We start from the raw sequence: 26,520 nt of genomic DNA, 5'->3' as shown, positions 1-26,520 counted from the left end.
TCGGATCAGAACTGTTATTAAGCTACAGGCAGTAACATCTTTGCTCTTGGTGGTAGGCAGGAGGATGTGCTTAATATGTATGCTTGATATATGATGCCTGATAATGTTCTTATATAGAATTTAATAGTAATATTAATATAGACTGCAATATATATGATAGTCATACTTAATTTTATATATATTCATAATACTTGAGAAGTTAGTTTACTTATAGTCTAAATCATGTTATTACTGTCAGTATTTAAGAAGATGGGGATGAGATGTTCCAAAGAGGGGCAGTCTGAATCCAAGTAATAGTTTAAGTCACAAGATAGGGTGGGGATTGGCGACCCATAAGCCTTGAGGGTATAGACCCAAGATAGGTAAGGGCTTGGATCTATAAATTTTGAGGGAATCTATTGTATTTGGTCTCTAAGCGCTTTGGTAATATACATAGATCCTTCTCCCTTAAAATTGAAGTAGTAGCAGGGTCTGATATCTATATTAAGAACTATGAATAATGAAATTAATCATCTAATGAGGAAAATAAATAGGCACTTGTTAATAACTAATAAATTGAAGAATATCAACGATTGGCTTCATGATTAGTCTCTCAATCAATTTAAGTATATTGAAATAGATTAATTATGTTAATTGTTGGGTATTCCATCATTCTTTCCACGTATATAGGCTGTTTAGATTGACTGTTAGTTTGTTTGTGTTTTGTTATTATTTGTTTGGGGTTTGTTATTGTTTATTAGCTTATTTAAGCTAATTGTTGCACCTGTGAATACACAGTTATTCACCACTTTCATGTATAAATATGCTCCATAATGCAAATCAAGTTATTCGATTGCTCTGAAATGCAATCTCTGATATGGTATCAGAGCTAGGTTGATATATTTGAATGCATTAGGAAGGAAAAATAAATCCCATCTTCAATGAGTTGGAGACCTTGTGCAGTGTAGTGGCAGATTTGGTGGAATTTATTGTCTATTCTATGCGATGGAATCTGGCCATGTTTTGCGATAGCAAACCTCTTGCATGTCGTTGTATTTCATATTTTACAGGCTTGATCTATCCTCTTTCACGAATGTCAATTGCATTTTTTTCCTTGCACGCACGGGACCAATAAGTACAATTTTTTGTCAGGTATTCTGACAGTTTGCAAGTCAGATCAGGTGCTATTCTTGGTGAATTTTTTTGATGCATTCTTTATTGTATTGAACGTCTCTGTTGGGGGTTTGTATCTTTAAGCCAATTCTTACTTGGAGATCTGTTCAAAAGTATTTGCCTGATGCATTAATATTGTGATCGACTATTATTGGAAGTTCATGGTATCATTTGTTGCATTCATTCCGTGTTCTTTGCAACATGGAGTAGCATGTGTGAGATCATGAAGAGTGCTTGGGCTATTAGCGCCATCACCCAACCCTAAGCTCACTACCACATTGTCCATTCACAAGGGTCTGGTAAAACGTCTGAGTACAGATCGAAAGAAGCACATAAATGGAAAGGCTGTAGAACTCAAAGAAGCTTGTTTTCAAGTGGAGGTCATTTTAAATAGAGATCTTGGTTTTCTCACGAGAGCCATTTACTCCAGCATAATGGTGGTGTTTGTTCTTATATTTGTAGCTGGCTGATCGATGTTATCTCCTGGTGGAAGTTTGTTTTTTGTACCACAGTCAGATCAGAGACCGAAAGTCATCAGCTTTGTAAGTGAGAGTTTGCATTTTGTATTTGGCTATGTGGTCGTCTGCTTTGCAATCTATATATTTTGTGCATACAACAGTTAGATATATGATTTCCATTCAGATTTATGTATTTAGGGATAGCACAAGAAGTCTCACAAATATGTATACTTTCATTTCATGTGGGAAAATGCGAGTATCTTTAGCTTGCCAATTTTTTCAGTACCGTTGCACCTTAGAAATTATAGTATGTGTAGCATGTCAAACATAGATACTATGTTTCAAGAATAATTTGTACGACTCTCAACTCCATTTGTTAAAAAAAAATGGCAAGTAGTTCTCGTAAATTTCTTCTTCCAGATTCCCAGTTGCTGCGTGGGAACAATTATTCTGCATGGAAGACCAAACTCAAAACTCAACTCGAGTTTGAAGAAGTTCGGGATGTAGTGAGTGGTACCACATCACGACACAAGACAAATGTTGATGAACAAAAAAAAATGATCAAGCCGACAAAAAGGCAAAATTGATCATTTTGTTTAGTGTGTCTAATGATGTTCAACCCTTTATTCGTGATTCGTCCACAACCAAAGACGCATGGGACAAGCTCAAGATGGTGTACGAGGCAAAGAATCAAAATCAAATCCTGAACTTGCAGAGTCTGTTACATGGTCTGAAAATGAAGAACGGAGAGCAGTTGGAATCCTTCCTCAAACAGATTGCAGAGTTGAGAACCTTGCTCCAAGCATTATGGGAAACCGTTGACGATGCAGTATTGGTGCCTATTATTCTATGGGCGCTACCTTCTAGATATAAAGTTTTTGTGACAACTTTGAATGTCACAGAGACGACACCCACCTTTGAGAAGTTAGTGAATATACTTCAAAAAGAAGAATGTCTAAGGCACGAACATGAGGAGGATCATGCCATGACCACTAGTCATAAAGACAAGAAGCCTATGAAGCAATTTGGTGGACCACCTAGATTTGGTAATTCATCCAGACCACATAAGAAGTGTCCAATCTGTGTTAGAGTTGGACATATTTGAAGAATTGTTGGTACAACTCCTTCAACAAAGGATCTCCCAACAAATCACATCCAAAGAAGCCCTTTCAAAGCAGAAAACCGCAATGGGAGCAGAAGAACAAACAAAAGCAACAAAGCAATGTTGTTGAAGTAGATGATTCTCTAGATGAGGAATACGTGACAACCCACACTTCAGAAGATGGTTCACAATCAACCTCAATATGGTATGTGGACTTTGGTGCTACAAAGCACATGACTGGTCAGTAGGAGTGGTTTCTCACAATGAAACCCCATCATGGTACAGTATCTCTTCGAGATGATACCACCCATGAAATCAAAGGTATTGGTGACATCTCTTTGCAGTTTGGCTTTAATCGTTGCAGGATTACCAATGTTTTGTATGTGCCAAGACTTACCAAAAATCTCCTTTCTGTAAATCAATTTCTTGACTACAACCTTAGGATTGAGTTTGATAGCAATCATGATAAAAAGCTTTATCTTATTAAAAATAAGTCTAAAAATGGAAAGATTGTTGCCAATGCTACTGAGATTGGAAAAATGTTTAGGCTTGATACAACTGCAAATAATCATGCCTTAGTGACTAAGGATAATGATATTTCTATGCTTTGGCATCGTAGATTTGGTCATTTGAGCACTGGTTACTTGCTAACACTTAGCAAGAACAGTATGGTAAGAGTGCTTCCTTCACTTGAGAAGTTTGAGTGCTATTTGTTCTTGTTGTATTGCTGGAAAACAATATCGTGCACCCTCTTATCCCAACAAGCATCGTGCAAGCCAACCATTGCAGCTGGTGCATACCGATCTGTGCGGTCCCATGCCACCTAGTCACAATGGATATAGGTACTTTCAGCTTTGTGTTGATGATCATACGAGGAAAATGTGGGTGTATTGCTTGTAGCATAAAGATGAAGCTCTTTCCTATTTCAAAGAGTTTCGCACTCAGGTGGAGTAATCTACGAATCACTGTATTTGTCCCCTCCGCTCAGATCGAGGGGGGGAATACACCAACACAAAATTCTCCACATATCTGAAGGAAAATGGCATTCGGCGTCAACTGACTGAAGCATACACACCTCAACAAAATGGTGTTGCAAAATGGAGAAATCACATCATTGTGGAGATGGTCCGAAGTATGCTAAAAGATTCTTAACTAGAGCATGCATATTGGGTTGAAGCTATTCACACTATAGTTTATCTTTTGAATCGTGCACCAGCCAAAGCGCTTGATGGCATCACTCCAGAAGAAGCATGGATAGGGGTAAATCCATCTATCTCACATCTTCATGTTTTTGGATGCACTGCCTATATGCACATTCCTAAACAGAAAACAAAGAAGCTTGATGAAAAATCCATGAAATGTATTCTTCTTGGTTATAGTAGTGAGTCTAAGGCATATTGCCTCATGGATCCCAACACAAAGAAAATTTACATTACTAGGGATGTAATTTTTGATGAGAAGAGTGAGTCAAGATCTCCTCCCACTTCATCACCTACGACAGATAGTGGTACTATGTTCAACATGGATGGTAAAAATGATGGGAATTTTGATAGTCAATCAACACCTTCCAATGTTACAAAACCCTTACCAAAATGGTATACTAGTACCATTCGAGATGCAAAGCTGGATGGAGTTCTAGACACTTCAACCTCAGGATAGAGGACTTGCAGTATGGCTCGCAATGAGGTAAACTTTTCACCAATGACTTCAGTTGTTGAAAATTTTGAGCCTCTTCTGTTCAGGAGGCACTAGAATCAAAGCCTTGGAAAGAGGCTATGGATTCAGAGTATCAATCTCTGATGAAAAACAACACTTTGGAGCTTGTTGATCTACCACTTGGTAAGGAAGCAATTGGTTGTAAATGGATTTTTAAAACTAAGTATAAAGCAGATGGTATTATAGATAAACATAAGGCTAGACTTGTAGCCAAGTGTTATGCCTAGAAAGAAGGTATAGACTATGAGGAAACCTTCGCTCCCACTACAAAGATAAAAACCATTAGAACGATTTTTGCTTTAGCTGCACAATTTGGATGGAAACTATACCAAATGGATGTAAAAAGTGTATTTCTTAATGGAGACCGTAAGGAAGAGGTCTATATGATCCAACTAGAGGGATGCATTGTGCCTGGTAATGAAGAAAAGGTGTGCAAGCTAATCAAGTCCTTTTATGGTCTCAAACAGGCTCCTAGAGCCTGGTATACCAAAATTGATGAGCATTTGCTAAAATGTGGTTTCACTAGGCATCCATATGATCCAAATCTCTACCTCAAAGATCAAGGGGGGATATTGTAATCATTAATGCATATGTTGATGACTTGGTTATCACAGGCAGCTCAAAAGAAATGGTTGAAGCAACCAAGAATGATCCCAAGAAGGCTTTTGATATGACAGATCTCAGGCTACTGCAGTATTGTCTTGGCCTAGAGGTGTGGCAAACAAATCACCATATCTTTGTGTCACAAAGGAAATATGCCAAGACACTTCTTGAGAAGTTCAGAATGGTGGATTCCAAGCCCATGTCTACACCTATGGAATCAGGTTTGCAGTTATTTGTTTTCGATTTATCTCCTCAAGTGAATGCAACTCTCTATCGATAAATGATTGGAGGTTTGATTTACTTGACTTACACCAGACCAAATATTAGTTTTTTTGTTAATTATCTATCAAGATTCATGTAAGAACCAAAAAAGTTCCCTTTGGAATGCAACAAAAAGGGTCTTAAGGTATATTCATGGTACAATGGATCATGGTCTAGAATATAAAAGGAATGATTAATTCTTCTTGTCAAGGGTGCACAGATGCAAATTATGCAGGTTTAGTTGATGATAGGAAATCCACATCTGGATTTGTTTTCTTCCTAGGTTTGGGACCTATTTCATGGGGAAGTAATAAGCAACCCACAGTTGCTCGTTCTTCAACAGAGGCAAAATATCGTGCAGCAGTTTGGCTACATCGCACATTAGAAGGATTGGGGGTACCACAAAACCAACCTACAGTCCTCTATTGTGATAATCAAAGTGTTCTAAATCTTGTTCATAATCCAGTTTTTCATGAATGAACCAAGCATATTGAAGTTGACTTCATTCGAGAACATGTTTAGCAAAAACATTCAACTCCAATTCTGCTCAGCACAGGAGCAACGTGCTGATATCTTCACCAAGCCTCTTGCACGTGTGAAGATTGGAAGTTTTCAGAGTTCTCTTATTAGTACTTTAAAACGATGATGTAATAAGAGGGGACTGTTGGGTATTCCATCATTCTTTCCACTTATTTACGCTGTTTAGATTGACTGTTAGTTTGTTTGTGTTTTGTTATTATTTGTTTGGGGTTTGTTATTGTTTATTAGCTTATTTAAGCTAATTGTTGCACCCGTGAATACACAGTTATTCACTACTTTCATGTTTAAATATGCTCCATAATGCAAATCAATTTATTCGATTGCTCTGAAATGCAATCTCTAATATTAATCAGGTAGGGGACATTACATGGGACCCCTAATGATCTTCTTCTTTTGTATCATTTGTATGATAATACGCTTCTCCTTAAGTTGCACTTAAGGGGGGCTGTTGGTGTCAATAAGGTCTTGCACCTAACTAGTTCCCCTAGTGGGTTCTAGGAAATCTTTATAGAAGGTCTTGATTTATCTTGTGGCATTTAATATTTGCTTCTCAGGTCATTTAATAATTGTCAAGTTAGTTGTTTCATAGCATAAGATTAAGATACATGTCACAATTTTGTCTAATCCTATCCTTCTACTTTGCCTTAGCAAGGCCTCATGTACATTTTCATCCTTCAAGCATCCATAATCAAGCAAGCTATTGTTGCCATTTTCTATCTTGTGGAAGTTTTTTTTTGTTTTGCAGGTGACCTTGCGGTGTGGGGATTTCACAGTCAACTCCTACACATTCAAGGAAATATTACAAATTGGAAGGAGAAATATAGCATAAATTCAAAATAAAATAATTTGAATATTATAGTAAAATTCATGATATTTATTTTAGTTATATTTATAAATTTAAATGCAATTATCATTTTATAAATTGAAATATTATTTAAGGCAAAAATAGGCAATGTTCTAAAATGGGACATTATAGTGTAGTCCTATGTTGGCTAATGGTGCAACAAGTCGTCAACATGCTCCAATAACTAGTGGTATGTCAGAAACAAAATTAACTTGCATTTATTTATTTCTTCATATTAGAAAAATAGACATTTAAATATTTCTTTTGCTATCAGGTAAATGTTAGAGAAAATAACCATTTTTGGAATTTCGTGGTTTCTAGGTAGCAACTCAAAATTAATTCTTATTAAGACCAGTTTCCTTTGTATAGAAATCAGTTACTTGATATGGAGTTGATGTTTAGTGCAGTTACCCTTCCAACTTGATATGAGAAAACTATTGATGTTTTTGGAGCTATGAAACCCAGGGACGCGTCCCCTACTTGAAAACCCCCGTCCGAGTCCCGGGGACGTTTCGGGGACTTGGGGACGGCCAGGGGACGCCCCCCCCCTATCCCCAAATTGTCAGAATTTTGAGGGGACGTCCCCGAAACAGGGGGACGACTTCCCTAGCTGTGGGGGACGTCCGTATGTCCCGAGGATGGTTGGGGACGGATTGGGGACGGCCTAGCCATCTCGGGGACGGCTAGACGTCCCCCACATCTAGGGCTAGGGAAAAATATTAAAAGAAAAAAAGTCGTATTTTCAATTTTTTTTTAATGATGTTTTTTGCGTAATTGAGGGAGTAAAATATCTCATGAAGGGTTTTTTGCCAATAGAAAAATAACACCCGACGCCTATATAAAATAATAAAAGTATTTTTGGCCTCGCGAGGCGCTGCCCCTCGACCCTGCCCTGTATCGCGACAGGGAGCGCGCAAGGGGCGATGCCCCTTGACCCCAACTTGGGGGCGCTGCCCCCAAACCCCCGTCGAAAAATATAGGGGGAAACTGCGCTGATGGAAGTAGGGAAAATTTAACCTCTGAGTCTGATTAGGCCCCATTATGTATGTTATTTCTTTAATATCTATTATGATATGCATATTGACAATGTGAATGAATTGAAATTCTGAATTATGAGTGCATATTGAGTATTGAGTCTATTGATAATGTTGTATGTTCGATGTTTGCATTCTAAAATGTTTTCATAGTATCATACACATGCTATGTCCATGTTTTCATATGAATATAATGTATAGATGCATGCTTTATCCATGTTTTCATATGAACATTTAGAATTTTCCTATATATTTTAAATTTTCCCTATATTTTATATAGCCGTCCCCTTTGCCGTCCCCCCCCCCATCCCCAAATTTGGCAAAAAAATTTGTCGTCCCAGAAACTCGTCCCACTGTCCCCCCGTCCCCCCATCCCGGAAACTTGGGGTAACGTAGTTTTGGAGTGATAAGCTAAAATACTACTGCAAGAGTATATAGGGGGCAATATATTGTTTTGTTCTGATTGCATGTGGAGTTTGTATTCATTTGTTTCCATTTATGGCAACACTAGTGCCAGATTGGTGATTATATACAATATTTTTCAAGTACTGGTGATTGAATGCACATGCGAATGTCTTTGCCATACAAAATAAATTGGAAAGATAGCATTAACAACCAAGATGAAACTATTTGATAGCATTATCACTTATGAGAAATACCATTGCATAGGAAGGCTATTTTGGAGAACAAACATGATTGATTCTAATTGAGAGAATGGCAGTTGAATTTGTTTTGGGATGTGTATAGTTGTTTCCTTGTAAGATACCTTTTATTTTACAAAGGGAATATACAGAGGGAAGGGGGAAATGATGCCATCTGTACCTCATTCACATGTAAGCAGAGACCATAAAATTTATGCAATACAGGATATTAGAGAAAAAGGCAAAAACCATACCATCTGCACCTCTTTGCATGCATGGATCATAGTATTCATAAATCTCAAAATTTTGTTGGCAGGAGTTTATTTAGTTTGATGCATATCTTCTTGTTTGTGCATGTTGCAAGCTATATGTCTGTAATTCAGTTGTGTTAATTTCGTGTATACATTAAGAAAAGAAACTTCATATGGGGCATTGGTATATGTCTGTTTCTTTGGGCAAGTTACAAATTTTGGAATTTCTCTACGTTGTTTTTAATTCACAGACAGCAGTTATGTTGTCTAAGACATGTAAGTGCTAATGTTGAGATCAGAATCATGAAGGTTTTCTTGTTCAGTTCTATGTATGATTTCTTAACCCCTTTTATTGCTTCAGGTATAAAGAATCGGAACTGAATATGGGAGAAAACAGTTGCATTGATCGTTGTGTTGCCAAATACTGGCAGGTATTTCCTATCATCATGATACACAATCTTGTGCTAATGTTTGCCAACATAGAAAAAGTCTGGATCTTCAGATTTCTGTCTTTCTTTTTCTCACCTGGTATCCAACATGCTTTGATTATGTTTTTAGTTCATTCCCATCTAATGGCTCTTTGCTATTATGGTGTTTTCAATCATCATGCCAAAAATTAAGGAAGCCACTAGCAGTGGTAAATACAAGAAGTCCTATATATTTATTGTCCTAGAATATGCTATTTTGTTTTTTGGTTGGCATAAAATTACTTTTTTGTCAATAGAAACATTAAAGGAAAATTCAACTCAAATAGGCAGAAACATCAATAAACTGTTGCATGTTGACTTTCAATGGACAGTGGCTAATAGGAAATAAGAAAGTAGACAAGCATTTGGGGATTGTACCTTATTTCACATCAATGAAGCTTGACCACAATAATGAAGCAGAGCTTGATCACACTTTTACAAAGTTTTTACTTAATTTGGTTTCCTTCCTTATTTACGATGGAGTTGATTCTGTGATAGTCTTATTCCCCATCTATTTCCCGAGGTGGACTCCTCTTGATCCTTCTCAGTCGGCCAGAATAGGTCTTTCATAGCTTGATGTTGATCATCAAGTTTTACTAGAAGTCCATCAGAGCCATTCTTATCAGATTTTTTGAACAGCTTTAATTGGCTTGGATCAAAACATCCAAGAGTTGGTTTCTCTGTTTTGGGGAAATAGATATTAGGATTCCTTGTTAATTTTTCAGTTATTTATTCCTATCTCTCATCTTTGCTGCCAACCTTAAAAACAGGATTCTTTGTTCTATCTTTCAAATAATTTCCTCATTTGGTTTCAAATCATAGTTATCAGGTATGGGACTCTGCTGGTCTGAGCAGAAGGGAGACAAAAGGTCGGGGAATTTCGGATTTCCTAACTTCAGTTTGGTTCGGGAAAAACTTAAAAATGGAAATAATTGAAATATATATAATGAAAGACATAGTCTAAATCAAAGTTTGAAAACTCGGACTCGGGACTTGGCACAGACTTGACAAAAAACCTGGCTAGGACTCGGCAAAAAAACAAACTGTAGTTTTACAAAAAGCAAAAAGAAGCCTATTTTGACTATCAATTCGTCACAATTGAAAAATTCCACATGTCATGTGATCTTTAAACACTTAATATTTGAGATTTCATAATTCATTTGGGGCACCAAACAGCAGAATGAAATGAAAGAAAAACCAAAAAAATGTCTTTTTTAGCCGTTTGGGGTGTTTCTAGGCAGGCATGAGAGTCCTAGGTTAGGATTCGTGAGTCTGACCCTAGGACTCACGCAAGTCCTTTGCAAAAACTCGGGCATTTTTTGGGGTGATGTGGTAGGATGCGACTTGCGAGACTGTGGCGAGTTGACTCGGCAAGCCAATGGACTTGCGAGTCCTAGACGAGTTTTCAAACTATGGTCTAAATACATATGAACATATTATAAGTCATGGGTGTAATATTAATTTTGAAAATAGAAAACCTAAAATATGAAATGTGAAAGTAGGAAAAGAAGAAAATAATTCAAATCAAATTACATGGTCTAATTCTCTTAAAAAGCTATTAATCATTCTAAATCTATTTATTGTGCAATGTATTCCCAATGGGGTCGACTAACTTGAATAGAGTTCTTGAGCTGAAATATGTAGATCTTCTAGCTTAGGTGGAGGAGATTCTTGCATAGGAAGCTCCAACAAAGATTGTTCCCTTTTGTGATGATTCGGGATCTTTGGGGGAGTTCAGTTATCACCAAACTTATAAAAGAGGCCAAGTAAAAGGAGAGTGGGAGAATACTACAAATGATTGCAGCTCATTGATGGAGCATACTACTTGGGAGTTGGCATCTCATTTGTGAGTGAAGAACATTGTCAAGTGCAAGTGGGTCTACATGACTAAAATCACTTTGGATGGTTTTGTGGGGAGATACAAGATGTGTCTGGGTTGCCAAAGTATTCCCTTTGAAGGAGAGAGTGGATTATTATGAGACACATGTCCATGTTGCTAAGATAGAATTAATTTTCCTTTTTCTTAATATTGGGATGTGAAGCACATCAGATGGATGCGAAGTCTATCTTCCTCAATTGTTGTTAAAAGAGTATAGTGACCTCATGATTTTGTCTGCGTGTTTAGGAAATCATTCTTTGGGTTGAAGCAGGTGCCACATGGATGGTTGGAGAAGAATGATAGATTCGTTCTTTCTTGTGGCTTCACTAAATCCAAAAATGAACATGATATGCATGTCAAATATTGATGTTTGCATGCTTATTGTTGTGTTTTTTTTGATAATCTCATTGTTATTGGGGATTGATCTTCTTTGATATACAATCTCGAGGACAAATTGAAGATATTTTTTTGAGATGATAGAAGCCTTGCTGCATTATTTTAAGGTATTTAGGTTTTGTATATTGAATGAATTTTTATCTCATAATGTAAATATGCAATGGATTTATTGGAGAAAATTAGAAATGCAGGTGTCATGCAATGAATTTATTGAAAAAATGTTGATGTCTTAATGACCTTATTTTCCTGTATCAGTCAAATAGACCATGAAGTTTGGCTCTCCTGCAATGCAGTGTTTCTAGGTGAAATTTATTTTGTTATGTAATGTAAATGAGCTATTTTATAATAAATCTTATATTTTGTCTGATGTATATTATCTATGTTATGCATATCAGTAAGTAGTGGTATCATGTAGATCATTGATAATGGGGTAGGTGGCCTGTGTAAGAAGCTAGTAGAAGGTTAGGTGGCCTATGTGAGAAGCTAGTAGAAGGTTCAGTGAACCAAGCAAATATAGTTGTGTAGTTAGTTTGTACAAGAGTTTACTTACTTGTTATAATTAGGGGTTCACCACTTATCTACGTGATCAATACATTTTTAGTAATAACATATTATGTGTGATATTTTGACATATTTGGAAAAGTATTCTCTATTGTTTTCTTGAGTTGTAGGTGCAATCCTTCTTTTAGGTTTAGGGTTTGAGGTTTAGATGCCCCAATTGCACTTTCCTTAGTCTTGCCTCTTGCAACTACATTGTAGGTAATATTAGAGCCAGTTTATGGTTTGTAGGGAGAAACAAGGCCATTCATTAGAGGATCACCCATAACTTTCCACTGAAATGTTAGATTAGAGTGATGTTTTTTTCAAAAACTTTACTAGCCATTGTCAAGAAGCCTTCATTAGTCAATTTGGAGTTGTGTAGAGGGAGACATCTGGTTTAATTTATTGTTTTGGAGCTAAGTTACCCCGAGTTTCCAGGACGGTGGGATGGGGAAACTGGTTTCTGGGACTCTTTTTTTTTTTCCCATTTTAGGGGATGGAGGGGATGACTATATAAAAAATAGGGAAAATTTAAAATATATAGGGAAATTTGAAATTTGAAATATATTCATATGATAACAACTTACATCCCATCCCCAACAGGAACATCAGGAGCATGTCTTCCAAAACTGATGACCCATCCTTGGGTAACAAAAAAATATTAATAGACTTCTAGTCCATTCATAGAGCCCTTTATTCCTTGCTAAAACCACTGTATTACCTTGCACTATCTTAGAACATTTCCATTAGTCAGACACATGGAAAGAAGGCAAGGTAGAGAGTTGTTAAGGATCCAAACTCTATGTTGGAATAGTTGTCATTGATGTCAAAGGCAAGATGTGAAGTAGATTTGTCATTGATGTCAAAGTGGTTATATGTGGAGTGATTCAAGAAACAAAGAATATTATTTGCTAAGGACAGAAAAACAGTGATCCATAAATATGCAGCGATCCATTAGCTAAGAGAAGTGATTAATATTGAACATTGATATATTCATAATAATAAGAAGTCATAATCAAGGCCGACTATGATCAGAACAATGACTTAATATGAACAAATAAATAAGGTGGCAGACAAGTAAATATTATGGTTGGTTCAAGAAAAGACAATATTCATAGATGAATGAATTATCAGCATATATATATACAGCAAAAAGATACCATCTAATAAAAGATAAAAGATACAGCATAAAAGGTACAGCATAAAGATACAGTACACATTTATATCCAGCAAAGATACAGTGTAAAAGATACAGCATAAAAGGTACAGCATAAAAGGTACAGCATAAAAGATACAGTACACATTTATATCCAGCATAAAAGATACAGTGTAAAAGATACAGCATAAAAGGTACAGCATAAAAGATACAGTGTAACATATATATATATATATATACAGCAAACTACGTATGTAGAGAAATATCAAACAGAAGCAGCTATGGTGACTATTCCTGTTATTCTATTTGCACGTGAAGAACATACAGAAATATATATATATATACACAGTAATATGGTGACTAATATGCCAACGTGTATAGTGGAAAGTCAAAACTTGTCCAAGATAATTACCAATGTCCAAGATAAAATCGATTATATCCAGTTGTATTTATTGGCTGGTAAAATCTATCAATTTACAAGAATGATAAGTATTACAAACAGCGCTTAGAGTGTGAGGTGACGGCAGTAATAATAAATCTTATATGGCAGCCGTATCTGTATGTGAAGGACAACGATCTTCTTTGAACAGCGACTATGCTTCCTCAATGATGTTCGACTTTCAAGTGCCCAACAAATACATTATGAACGCATCTATATGTTGTTTAAAGTAAACAAATCATTAGAGTGATTTTCTATATTAGTTGACACCTCCAAATATAGTCGACTTCATAGGAAGAAGGAATTTATCAAGACAGAAGTTTATTATAAACGACACCTCTACAATTTAAATAATTTAATATGCTGGTCAGTCTGATACGACTTGTTAGGAAGTTTTGTTTTGAGAAAACAATTTGCAAGAAAGTGTGATTAAATATATAAAAGAAACGGTAATCAACATTCAGTAAAAGTGGGGATTTACTATGATGAGTTAAAAGTGCGATTCTATGGCAGCAGATATGACTGAAGACTACATCTAAGGCAGCGAACCATCATTGACACATAAGTGGCGATTATAATTAGAGCAACACTTGGAGAAGACAAACAGAAATAAGAACATTGTGGTCGACTTTATAGAAGGGGTCGAATATCAATTAGAAGTAAAGTGTGATCTGTGTAATATGAAGACAACGATCATGAATCTTAATTGTTTGCAAAAGAATGACTTCATAAGTCCGACATCACAGATGAACGATATTTGCAGCAGTTTTCTTTATTGAAAAATGCGATCAGTTTTAGACATGTGGCAATCTGTTAAGAATGGTGGCTGACTCATATTATTTGCAGTCCTAAGTAAATCGAATTAAGACAGTGCGTAATGAATAAAAGAAACATTATTAAGTATGATAAGGTGCGATTGATGATTGAAGAAACAAACGTTTTCATTAACAATGAAATCTACTCCAAACTAAACGACTTTATGAAGACAAATACAACTATTAAATAATGAAAGTCTTGCACCGATAATAAACAAATCGGTTTAATGTAATCAGTAATTAAACAATAAAAGTCTTGAGCCAATTGGTTTAGTAACCGATGGAAAAGTCAGACCCTTCTATGAAAGGGTGTGGTGATACGTGTTTTTTCAGAATATAATATAAAGATATAAAATGGAATAAGTGTGCAGTGAATGTAGTGTAAGAAGAATAGTAGTGTGTGGTGCGTGTGTAGAATAGAATGATAAAAGTATAGTTCAGAAAAGAGAAATATCTTTAGATGCATATATGCTGAAAAATCATTATATTCATCTGAAGTAAAAAGGAATGCTGAAGAAATAATTCTGGAGTAAAATGTACACTGCTGTATGTATGTGTGAGAATATTGAGATAAGAAAAATAAGAAGAAATAAAAGGATAGACATATAGGACAAGTAATTATGGAGAGTGTTTCAGATCTGTATTGATATAAATACAGTCCATATATAAGAAATTAGTACAACACGTGTAAAAATTATACACAGACTTGACAAAGAACATTTGCACATTTGCGGAAGAGATTATGGCAGATTTGAAGAAGAGATTACAGTACAGTGTGGAAGAATAGTATCCATCATCAGTTGTAGCAGCAATATCAAAAGGTGGAAAATCAGATTTATGTGAAGTGGGTTGGTGCTCACTAATTCTGGATTAGGAAGTTGGTGCTTCCAGTGGGTTGGTGCTCACAAACAAACTTAGGGGTTGGTGCCTACGAAACATTGTAAAAGAAGAAACATATAAAAGCATTGATTTATTGCCGTGGTTTTCTCCTGTAAGGGTTTCCACGTATATATCTTGTGTTCATATTAGTTAGATGACATATGAATGTTGGTATGCAATGAATATGTTAATGAGATAAGTTATATACTTGTGATTGAAGTTGAAAAAGTTTAATTGGTAAAATTTGTTGTTATACTGATTCACCCCCCCCCTCTCAGTATAACCGTGTACTCTTCACTCTAGGGAAAGGGTAAACAACCAGCTCTTTAATGAAGCAAGAAAGGGTGTTAATATCAGTAACTACTCATAGAACCTTGTAGCACGGTAAACCAAAGTAAGTTGCTTCAAAGCAAAGTAGCACTTTCAAGTCCTCGGGAGTCATGGCAAAGCAATGGAAGAAGTATTAGATCTTTGAAAAGGCAGTGGAACTAGCAGTGATTACAAATGTTAATGAACCAAAAGACAAATTCAAGCATACACATTAGCGATCAGCATTATAAAAAATTCAAATAGTCTCAGAGATTATAGCTGGACAACAGAAGTGCATAGTGTGGTTGATACAGAAGTTCCGGGGGCATGATGTAACTTAATGCTATGATTTTGACACGTATGAGAGTTGAGATGGATTCCAGATTCAGTGGATTAGATATATGAATGTAGCTGCAGGTGTGGGAGCCACTCAGAAAAAAGAAGGAAGTTTTTAAAAATTTTTTTGTTGTTCTTTTATAAATAAATTAGACACGTCCGGGGGAGACGGCCAGCCATCCCCAGGAATGTCCGAGACATGCCGTCTCCCTCGGTTTCTGGTGCCGTCCCTGCAAAGTGGATACCTTTTGGGTTTTTCTTTGCAAACTGGAAATGCCAAGGAAATGTTTCCTGGTGTCCCCCTGTCCCCGGTCAAGTACCCGTCCCTGAAATAGGTCTGTTTCACCCAGAAACATGTCCCCAGGTATCCTTGTTTTGGAGTTATTTGGTAAAGCTGCAATTTCTAGTATTTTGATTTTGGCTGTTCATAACTTTTGGCAGGTATCCAATTGTGGTGCTACTTTTTTTGTTGGAAGCTAGATTCAATAAGCTTTAAAATGATCGGTATTTTCTTTATTAGCCAAAAGGCTTTTTCTTCTGGGCTTTCAAGCCCCAATAAACACTAGAAAAGCTGTTTCACACTGAAAAATAATTATTGCTGGAATGGTTTCACTTTATGGAAAAACCATTCTTCTGAGTACAATAAATCACTTTCAGTTAGCACACATATCCATATTTCTATTTCAGTTAGCATCTCTTAACATTGGAGGTGCTAGTTTTACTGAAGTATTGATAGAGAAGAATTTTGTGATTAAATGCACATTTCAACCTCAAAAAAGCCAGGTTATGTTGAAAAAATAGATTTTTCCTTTTGAATGGTATGAAAATTTCTCCTGCATGAAGGAAATTATTTGCACCAATATTTGATGATTCTCCTCTATATGATGAGTTTACTCTTGAAGATGGATGATGTGAATGAGATTCTTCAATTACTCTTGTATTAATTGTGTACGCTCTGCGTGGAGTATTTTAAATAGGAGGAATGCATTGGTGAAAAAGTCAAAGGAAGAAGTCATTGAGGTTAATCACCAGAAAGTAGCAAGAGAGACTTTTTGATGTAGACAAGGGTAGGGGGTCAAATCAATGGGAACCAGTCCTTGCAGCCATTTCTTGGTTTTCCTTAGTGGACCCAAACTCAATACAGAATCATTAAATAAATTGAAACCATTTTTAATTCAACATGCTATAGTCAAACAGTGCTACTTCAGAACAAACAATACAGGTTGCTATAGGCAGGTACAAAAAAATTCCAGGTAGCTACAAATTATTCTGTATAGCTATAAAATCTACTAGAAACTCTCCTGCATGCAGCTATAAGCAGATTTTTACAACTACCATTCTTTCCCCAACAAAATTCTAACACTAAAGTCTTCTATCTCCCCAAGAGCACTACTTCTATTTCCTCTTTCCCTCTTCACGAGTCTTTTGCTCTTTTATTTTTTATTTTTTTGTCTTCGAGCTCTGCTTGCCCTTCTTTTTCTTTTTCCTTATCTAGGAGCTCTTTCTGCTCTCTTGTTTTGTTCTCTCTAAGAGGGCTCCTTGCCTTTATCATTATTGTGCAACCAATTTTAAAGATTGGTTTTCCAACACTTTGTTTCTTATCTTTTCACCTTTTTTTAACTATTAGATTCCAAATGAACACTCTTCATTTCCAAATGATGACTCTTCACATTCTTTAAGTCTTTTGGTGGGATTGAAACTGTTGCATTTCCTCTAGTTCAGCAGAGGTGGATGTAACCAATGTTAAGACTGTTCAAAATGTTGATGCCAGGTGTAACTTATTATGCTCCGAGCATTGTTCCTACAGATTAAAATAAATTGCTTTGAAAGTCTGCACTTGCTGTTGTTGGACTAAAGCTGAATTCATTTTGCCCTCATTCAGTCCAGATGGTGTTTCAGATGATCATCATGGTTGCTGATCAGAAAAATACATCAGAGCAAAAGCCTTGGCTAGCAATGATCTTGAATCAGCTGGTGCCATGCTACTACTCTTGTTAAACAGAATCCAATTCAGGCAAATGAGCTTTTGTAGGACCTTTGTAATTGTAAGGTTATCTTTCAATGATGACTGTAATTGCAGTGAACTTTTTCCAAGCTTCTGTGAAACTATTGCAAGAGATTTTTCCGTAGCAGCTACAAAGTTGCAGCAAACATTTTTTTTTGTAGCAGCTGCAGAACTATTAAAATTGACTTGAAATAGTAGTTGTGTAACTTGTCATGCCAAAAATAAAATTTCATCAAGAAAACCGAAGAATTAAAAGAAAAATGTATTGCAACATTCACGAGAGAAATAGACCTATCTTTTAAAAAGGCAATTATGTGATACCCATCATTTCACATAGACATGAAACTATGAACCCGATTTTTGATTAAATCAACACTTAATTTACTCCCATTCCACCATTTCAGATAGTGCGACAATGCACCCTCTGTTAGTTTTAGTGATCAGACTTAATAATAAAACTCAGAAGTAAACAATGCAAACGAAACACAAGACAACACAAACAATTATCCTGGGAAAACCTCCCTCTTGGAGGTGAAAAACCCAGCCAAATTTCTCAGATCTTATTAATCAACGATCAGTAGGTCTCTTTACAATTAGCTTCAGCACATTAAGTATTTAACACAGTAGTATTATGTCAGCAAATAGAACAAGCATGTAACTTATCTGCAGTCCACAAATGGAGTTTGCTGATCACTGATAAATTGCAGACCTGAAGGTATGTGTGCTGATCCTGCAAGATGGTTTACTGACTGTGAGAAGAGGTTTGCTATGCCAAAGGAGTTCACTGATCACCAAATTGCAGACTTGAGGATATGTTCGCTGTGCCTAGGAAGGGATTTCACTGCCTCTGCTGTCTTGTAGATGAGCTTCTCTACACCTGCAAATCAATTCGCTGCCCTAGACAGATAGTCTGCTGACTTTGGATAGGGTTTGTTTACTTTCTCCAATAGTTCGCTGATGCTAGAAGGAGATTCGCTGATGCTAGAAGTATTTCGCTGATAGAAGATTGAACTTGCTGAATGCAGAAGTTAGCTGAAGATGTGTAGATACAATGAATGATACTTGCATATATATAGGAGACTTGGCCTCCTTAATTCACCTAAGTCGGCTAGCACATATAATCTTAATTTATCCTTTAACTTGGTGCCAAAATCCCACAAGTTACATATAGGGCATGATTAATTAGAAGACTTTCTTTTACCGCCCAGAATAGGTCCAGACCTATTACAGTTTAATTACAATTATTTTGGGCCCAGCCCTAATGAGTTTAAACGCATAGATAATGATCAAACTTTAATTGCTTTTAGCAACATTAAAGTTTGATAATCCGAGCTAATATAATCCGAGCTAGCTAGATAATTTCAACACCTTCAATGTGACAAGGTAAAAATGAGTAAACAAAATATACTGCTCAAGGCAAGAGTCATGCCCAATTTTAGACTCGTTTAATTACACCACATAATACACTACAATATAATTAATTAGTTAATTAGCTGACTATCTGATCCTGTAAATAACATGTGAGAACCATATGAGGAAAGGGTTAATTATGATGACTATTTTGACAGCCGAAATCGATAGGTGTCCAACTTCTATTTTGTTGATCACCTTTAGGTCTCGACTTCTAAGGAAATTAATGTTGTAGGGCCCCCAAAATAGTTTGAAACTAGATTAAGTACTTACAATCCTTTTTTGTATGTTCTACATAAACTTCTAATAAAGGTCTGGTCTGCAACTAAACATCTTATGTATCTTGGTTCTCTAGTATCCTGATGATGGATCACAGTGTGATCCAAAACATAGATTCAAAAACTAATACACAATCTAACTCAGAAAACAAGACAAATCTCATATATGGATTGTGGAAATCTGATATCATTATCATTTAAATTTTTACTTACATTGAGAAGGATTGAATTACCCTTTGAGATGATAAACTTGCATTTTAGAAATCATAAGTATGTTATTATTATTATTTTGTCTATCATAACTTCTAATTCAAATGAATTATTGTTATAATTTCAATTATCCTAATTTTAGGATCAAAATATTTATTTTATGTCTTTAGGTAAAATAACATGTCGTTGTAACTCAATCTAATAAAATATATTCTTACCTTAGGGAAAATAAAATCATCAAAGTTGAATTATCAAACCAACCAAACTTACCTTTAGTTTGGCTAGGATTACCTTCAAGCACCCCTGATCCTGATCATCCATCTCGTACAATCACTTAGAAAATTTTGACTGTTCCAGTCCATTGTACGACTAACATCCACCTTATGGAACACAAAACACACTAGTAACCCTTTGATTAAATCTGAATTTAACATCATTAATTTATCCTAGATCAATTCTATTGTTCGTTGTAAGATATCTCATGAATCAAGACCAAACTTATCATTGCTTGTTAAATATCGATTGCACAATTACTATCCTCCTTATAATAGTGCACATTAGTTCACTTTAGATTATAAGGACATATTTGAGAAATTACAAGTTCATGATGTAGTCAATCATAGAAGTAACAACATTGAAATATAAAGCTTGAAATGAAATGTAGGAGCTATCAATTTTTTATTAGAGACCATTCATTAAAAATGTTCAAGTTCATTTGCTACTTAAATGCATTCACATCTTAGTATATTAGAGGAGAGAGAGATAAATAGGGTTTACTAGGGCGACTAGTGATAACCTTGATCATCACAACACTTGCTACTTTATTAATCACTTTTGATCTATCTAATTTACAATTCAATATAGTGTACTAAAGGAGTAGGGTCACATTATACTCTCACAAGGCGGGTCCTTACATAATTGTTGCAAACATTTTTCTATAGCAACTGTAGAAATGTTGTAGGTGGCTTCTCCTATCAACTAGAAGGTGGCTATAGAATTATTTTCTTGACTAGTAATCACTGTAACAGGGTTTGCCAACTTTATCTATGAAGTTCAAATTTTTGCAAATTCCAATAAAATCTAAAAAAATGTTCAAATTCGCCCTAAAGTTCGTATGGAACCACACTTGGGCTTCTATTAATGAAAGTTTGTAGGGTTCAAACTATTTGATGGTTGCACAAAGCCAAAATCAAAGGCTTCATAGTTTGTGAGGAGTTGATGGCATTTTGCATCTATCAATCAAGCCCTTGAAGTAATTGCCAACAACTAATTAGTGGTGGTAATCGACCAGAGATAGCTTCGACTTGTTGATAGGAGGATAGCCCCTGCAATGATTCTGTTGGTGCACTCTTACGGTCGATCAAGGGAGACATCTTGCATCTCTTTGATCATGCCCGATTCTACTTCCACTAGAGAAGTCGAAAGTGTTGTTCGATTCACCTTTTTTCAGCAAATGATTTTCCAAATTTATTATTTAATATATAAAATTTAACATATTTATTGCGTATTAATAAGTCAAAAATAAAAATTTAGGCATTTTTAAATTATAATATTTTTAAATTTATAATGATGTATTCAAATTTCATATAATATCGTTTTATTTTTAATAATTTATATTTAATACCGACCCTTTAATGGGCCTATATGGGCTAATCCATCTTAACAAAAGGCAAAAGGGGTTGAATGGTCCAAGCCAAAAGTAGGGTGGATTAAAGTTAATTTCGATGGAACATCGAGGAGAAATCCAGAGCCATTTGGAGCAGGTTGTGGTTAGGGATGAGTAGGGTAATTTATTAGCTATTGGAGCTCAAAAACTCAAGGATGGGATTAAGTCTAACAATGAAGCTGAAGTTAGTGCGGTGTTAATGGCAGTCACAAATTATAGTCAATGATATTGCAAAATGTGAAACTCCGAATTGGAAAATTAACAAGATTATTAAGATTGTTAGGGCAAAATTAAACCGATTTCAAAATTACTCATATTAGAAGGGGTGGGAATAAGGTGGTGGACACCTTATCGAAATGGGCAATAACACTTAATGAAGATAATGATGAGTTTTGGTGGCTAGACTTTCAAAATCTGCAACTTGAGGATTTGGAGATATAGTCGGAAGATTGAAGTGACGCGGATTTAAGGGTGGTGATGGACAAGTGTCTAATGTGTCAGGTGGTGCATGCGAGCTCGTTGGTGAGAAGTAGGGTGTTTTAATTACATTTGCAAATGTTCATTCAATTCTGTCCGGGTTTTGGTGTGTTTTCTTTCTTGGCCGCTAGAAAATTGGAGAGAATTTACCAGTGGTGGGAGGTAGAGAGTCCATTTTCACTGTTGTAGATTATGGTGCTTTGGCAGCTGGAAGTATGGAGGCCACGTTCAGCCTTAGATCGAGGAAAAGTCAAATCTCGTTTATGGGGGAGATAAGTGACCTGAGAATGAAGAATATATTCAAATTTGATGATCCTATGTTTTATCAGATGATCAGAATACTTTTGTGGGAAGGATTTATGAAGGCAGAGCATAAGTATCGCTTCAATGTGGACATAGTGTCCATGGTGCTTGCCTAGTGTCTGGAGCTGGGTATGATGGAAGAAGCTTGGTGGGTTATGGAATTGTGCGTGAAAACGAAATGGTTTTTGGGTCTGGGTGCATTCATCACTATGGCGAGGCTGGGAGAACGTTTTATAGATAGAGGAGGCAGATGGGTGCAGGTCGCCAAATTCACTCCTCCACTTCAGCCTTTCATGGTATGGTGTTCTGCAGAGAACAAAGAAGACTGACAAGAAGAGGCGGTCATAGGATTTCGGTTCGTCAAGGAGTATATCCAAGGACAAGAGAAGGAAAAACGAGCCAAAGATGCAGGTGACCCAAAACCAAAGTGCAAGAAGATTAAGTTTTTACAGGAGGATTACTGGGTATTGCAGTCAGATAAGGATTAATGCCTAGTTGATTAGGTTTTGAAGTCTATATTTTTAATTTCATAGGAAAACTGTAATGCCTATATGGTATTAGTAAGACTGTATTTGATCTAGGTTAGAGATGGATCCTGCAAGAGTGGTTTTCTGATTCTGATAGCAGTGATTTTAATATGGTAGATGGGTAGATGTGGTAGTTTTTTATTGTTACCAAACTTGAACTCGGATTTGAACCTTGTGACTTAGCTTGTAATCATTGCCACAATACAATTACTTAGCTAGTAATCATTGCCACAATACAATTGTCTTTCACACAGGCCAGCTTTGCCACCCTCAGAAACTGTCATTAGTGCTAGACATGATCTGTTATCAAAGAGGACCCTTATCATACTTGAATTTGTGAAACGTTCTGTTTTGTTTTACTTGGTGTTGCATTACACTACCTCTAGGATGCTCTTGCTTTGCTTTTCATCTTAGAAACTAATTTTGTACACAATTTGTTTCAACAGAATATGACAATTGTATATCAGTTGCAAAAATATCTTCCCATGATGAAGATGGTTATCCGGAGGCCATATGTAAATCTATCTAATATCCTTGATCATCTACATCAGAGCAATGTGAATGATTATCAGGTTCATCAAACTACGCTATTGTTCAAAGCTTATACCCATTCAAATGGCTTCATCTGATCATTCCCAAACAATGGACAAAGAAGTGGACGAAGACAAAGATGTGCAAGAGAATTCATTTGTGTCCATATTGTAGAGCAACTGGTTAGGAATTCTCTGTACTTGATTCATCTAAGTCTAAACCTTTCCATTCCAGTTGACATGGTTTGCAGGTTCATATAGGAACCTAAGGAAAGCCAATGGTGTATATATAGCCAAGAGGGTATGGTTGTACATTCATGAAACTACTCAATTGAGTACCGCGTACTTGTGTGGAGGTAAAAGGTTTGTTGTTAGATATACTCACTTGGATTAGATTGGGATGTTGAATATAGATGGTCTACTTCATATGTTCCGTTTGGGCTTTGTCCTGTAATTAGGGTGAGCAAAATGTAGAAAGTTATTGCTATATCGACTACAAGAGCTGAATTTAGAGGAGCATCTAATGGAATACATGAGATTACTTGCATCTAAAAGTGTGTGTCATGGAGTTAATTCTACAACTTGAACATCCTCATGTGAGTGAATTTGTGATGGAGTTGCATCTTGCAAAGGATTTGCTTGGCATTATGTATTTGCACAATGGGCTATTACAGTTGCTTATAATCTGGTTGAGAGGCCACAGACAAGAGCATAATTAGGTCTGCATTTACTTCATTTGACTTTATATTTATGTTGGATTGATAGATTTACAATTTGTGAGGGATGACTATATTGTGGACATCTTCATCGAGCAAAAATTATTTAGCTGAGGGACTTACTTGGGGAAGTGTTCTGTAAGTTCGTCTTTCCTTTAGGCCACCTAAGTAGTGATATTTGGGGAATGTCAAGAACAGATGTAAATCTCTCTTATCAGCCCTGCCTTTTTCTTTTACATTTATGGAATAGGTTAGGATTTATGTCAGCTCATAGGCATGAGTGGCCAACTCTCCCTTCGTTTTTAAAAAAGTTACATTTGCCCACCTACAAAAGAACAATTGTAACATTGATTGTTCTTTTATTGAGTACATAGCTCACTATCTTTTTGTTTTCTGAATATTCTCTTGCACGTTTGTGGATATTTCTTTTTTGTTGATTAGGGATTGTTGCACCTAAAGTCACACATCATTAAAGGGGAACTTGCTGTTCAAGGCAAATTGTCTAGAAGATGTTCTAAACTAGAGGAGTTTTTGGACTTGCTGATTAAATTATATTTGTCCTGAAGGGTTTCCGAACTAGATGATGAATTTATGGCAAAATTTGTAATTAAGATGTCATTTAATATTAGTAGTAGATGAACCCTCGACATTTTAAGTCACTTCGATTTTTGTTATGGCATTATGACTAATGGGTGATTGTCAAATTAAATCAATGAATTAGATAACTGTACATTTAAGTCTTGAAAAGTAGAAATTGGCTTCTAAGGTTGATGGTATATTTTTTCATACGAAGAGGCCACCTGAAAGGATAAAGACTAGTCTCTTCATTTCTTAGAAGTATAGTTGCATGGAGACGCGTCTCTGACATCCTGGGATGTGTCTCAGAGACCAAGACATGTCTCCAGTACTGGAGACCTTGCCTGAGACGTCTCCAATTGCAAGAGACTTTCAACTGTGGTCTCCCGAAGACTCCTGCTATCTCCCACACAAAAGGCACTGGCTCCCACACAAAAAACAAAATTCCCTAAAAGGAAAAAAGTTAAATGTACCGGGAAGCTTGAAAATAAACACACCAATGCATTACAAAAGTTAAATGTACCGGGAAAACATGAGCCAACGCAAGGCAGAAGTCAATGCAAGCTAATAAGACTACAAGTATTTGCCATTTGGCTATTTTCACTTCGATGCAAAACTCAAAAGATATTCATATTTTCTATATTCTTCTTCTTGTTCTTTTAATTCCTTTATGTAGACTTTGTGGTATACACAATGGGGGTGAATTCTATTAGATCCTTGAGAGTCAGGGATTTTCCTATGATATACATTTTTTTCTTCGTTCTTGTGAGTATGTCAATATTCACATTCTCATATATATAATCAATATTCACATTCTCATATATATATATAATCTATATTCACATTGTCATATATATAATTGCATAGAATAGCAAAAGAATTTGCAATGTTGAAAGATTCAACTTGTTGGTTTGGGTTGTTGCCTTCAATTTCCTTATAAACTGTCTATATTTCATATTTAGTTTTACAAATATACACCTATTTTCAGATTTTATATAAATTATTAAACTATATTAAAAAATTGGCATCTTCAATTACATCTTCCTATATTGAAAAATCGGGAGTCTCCAAGTACCCCCGTCTTGCTGCAACCTTACTTAGAAGTTAGTCAATATTTGTTTTATTTCCTTTTTCGGTATTGTGGTTAGTTCAGAAAAGTGCTTCGTTATCCTTTGTAGGTTTGTGGTATATTACGAAGTTAGTTCATTTACTAGAGCAATGTTCTCGTCTTCAATGGAAATATATTTTTTGATGTGCTTTGATGTAGTAAAATACAAAAGGGATTTATGTTTTCCATCTATTCAATGGTAAATATTAAAGTTGTAATCAATAGTAAATATTGAAGTTTAACTAGCACTAATTTTACCCACCATATTTTGGCTACATTAGCAGATTTTTTGTCCTCATAATTTGCATTTGATCACTTCAATTGGATTGTAGGTTACTGCTATTATTGGGCAACTTCTTGGTTCGAGCAAGCCACCTATGTAAAGGCAATTTATACTTAATGTTTTAGTAACCTATTTTTATTGAATATGAGAAATTCTAATTTTTTTGTTTGAGATATATTATACATGCAATTCGATTTTGACTATCCTAGAAATTCAATTTATATTTAATAGGAATTTCTTTGTATCATCGACTTTGGAAAGAGTAATGCATTTTTGTTCTGCTTTTAAAGAGGGATTGAATTTTCTGTAACAAACATTTTGTGATTGTGATAATCTACGCTAAGATGCATCTTTAGTGCTTTAAATTTTTTTTTGCTTAGAATTGTTATTCTACACCTATCTTCATTCATTGTGGGGAGAGTATAAAGGAAATTGCTACATTCTCCATATAATTACTAGTGGTTTTTTCAGAAAAAGCGATGTATAGTTGGGCAAGCCATAGCATCAAGTAAGCAAAGTAAAAAATTGCCGTAGTCTATCTCATTCTTTAATGATTTAAATTTGACTTTTAGTGTGTAAATAAAGTCTTTTTGTTGCAAGACATTTTTTGTTA

The 26,520-nt window shown here is 35.7% G+C and overlaps 1 protein-coding gene across 4 annotated transcripts in view; it reads left to right on the top strand.

The window, feature by feature from the left end:
* LOC131049880 (mitochondrial import inner membrane translocase subunit TIM10) overlaps positions 1-26,207 on the top strand; it is a 74,403-nt gene extending 48,196 nt beyond the window's left edge. The window contains exons 4-5 of one of the 4 annotated variants that reach the window (XM_057983973.2): positions 8,964-9,033; positions 25,957-26,207. In XM_057983973.2, the coding sequence (XP_057839956.1) occupies positions 8,964-9,033; positions 25,957-26,007 (121 nt within the window). In that variant the 3' untranslated portion in view covers positions 26,008-26,207. Of the gene's footprint in view, positions 1-8,963; positions 9,034-23,140; positions 25,235-25,956 lie in introns of those variants that run through there. The other 3 variants (XM_059221491.1, XM_057983968.1, XM_057983963.2) reach the window with 3 other exon arrangements.
* The last annotated feature ends 313 nt before the right edge of the window (positions 26,208-26,520 follow it).

The sequence above is a fragment of the Cryptomeria japonica genome, chromosome 5 (assembly GCF_030272615.1).
Source record: "Cryptomeria japonica chromosome 5, Sugi_1.0, whole genome shotgun sequence".
Classification (NCBI taxonomy): Eukaryota; Viridiplantae; Streptophyta; class Pinopsida; order Cupressales; family Cupressaceae; genus Cryptomeria; species Cryptomeria japonica.
Note: the sequence above shows the minus strand (reverse complement) of the source record. Positions and strands in the feature narration are given on the sequence as shown.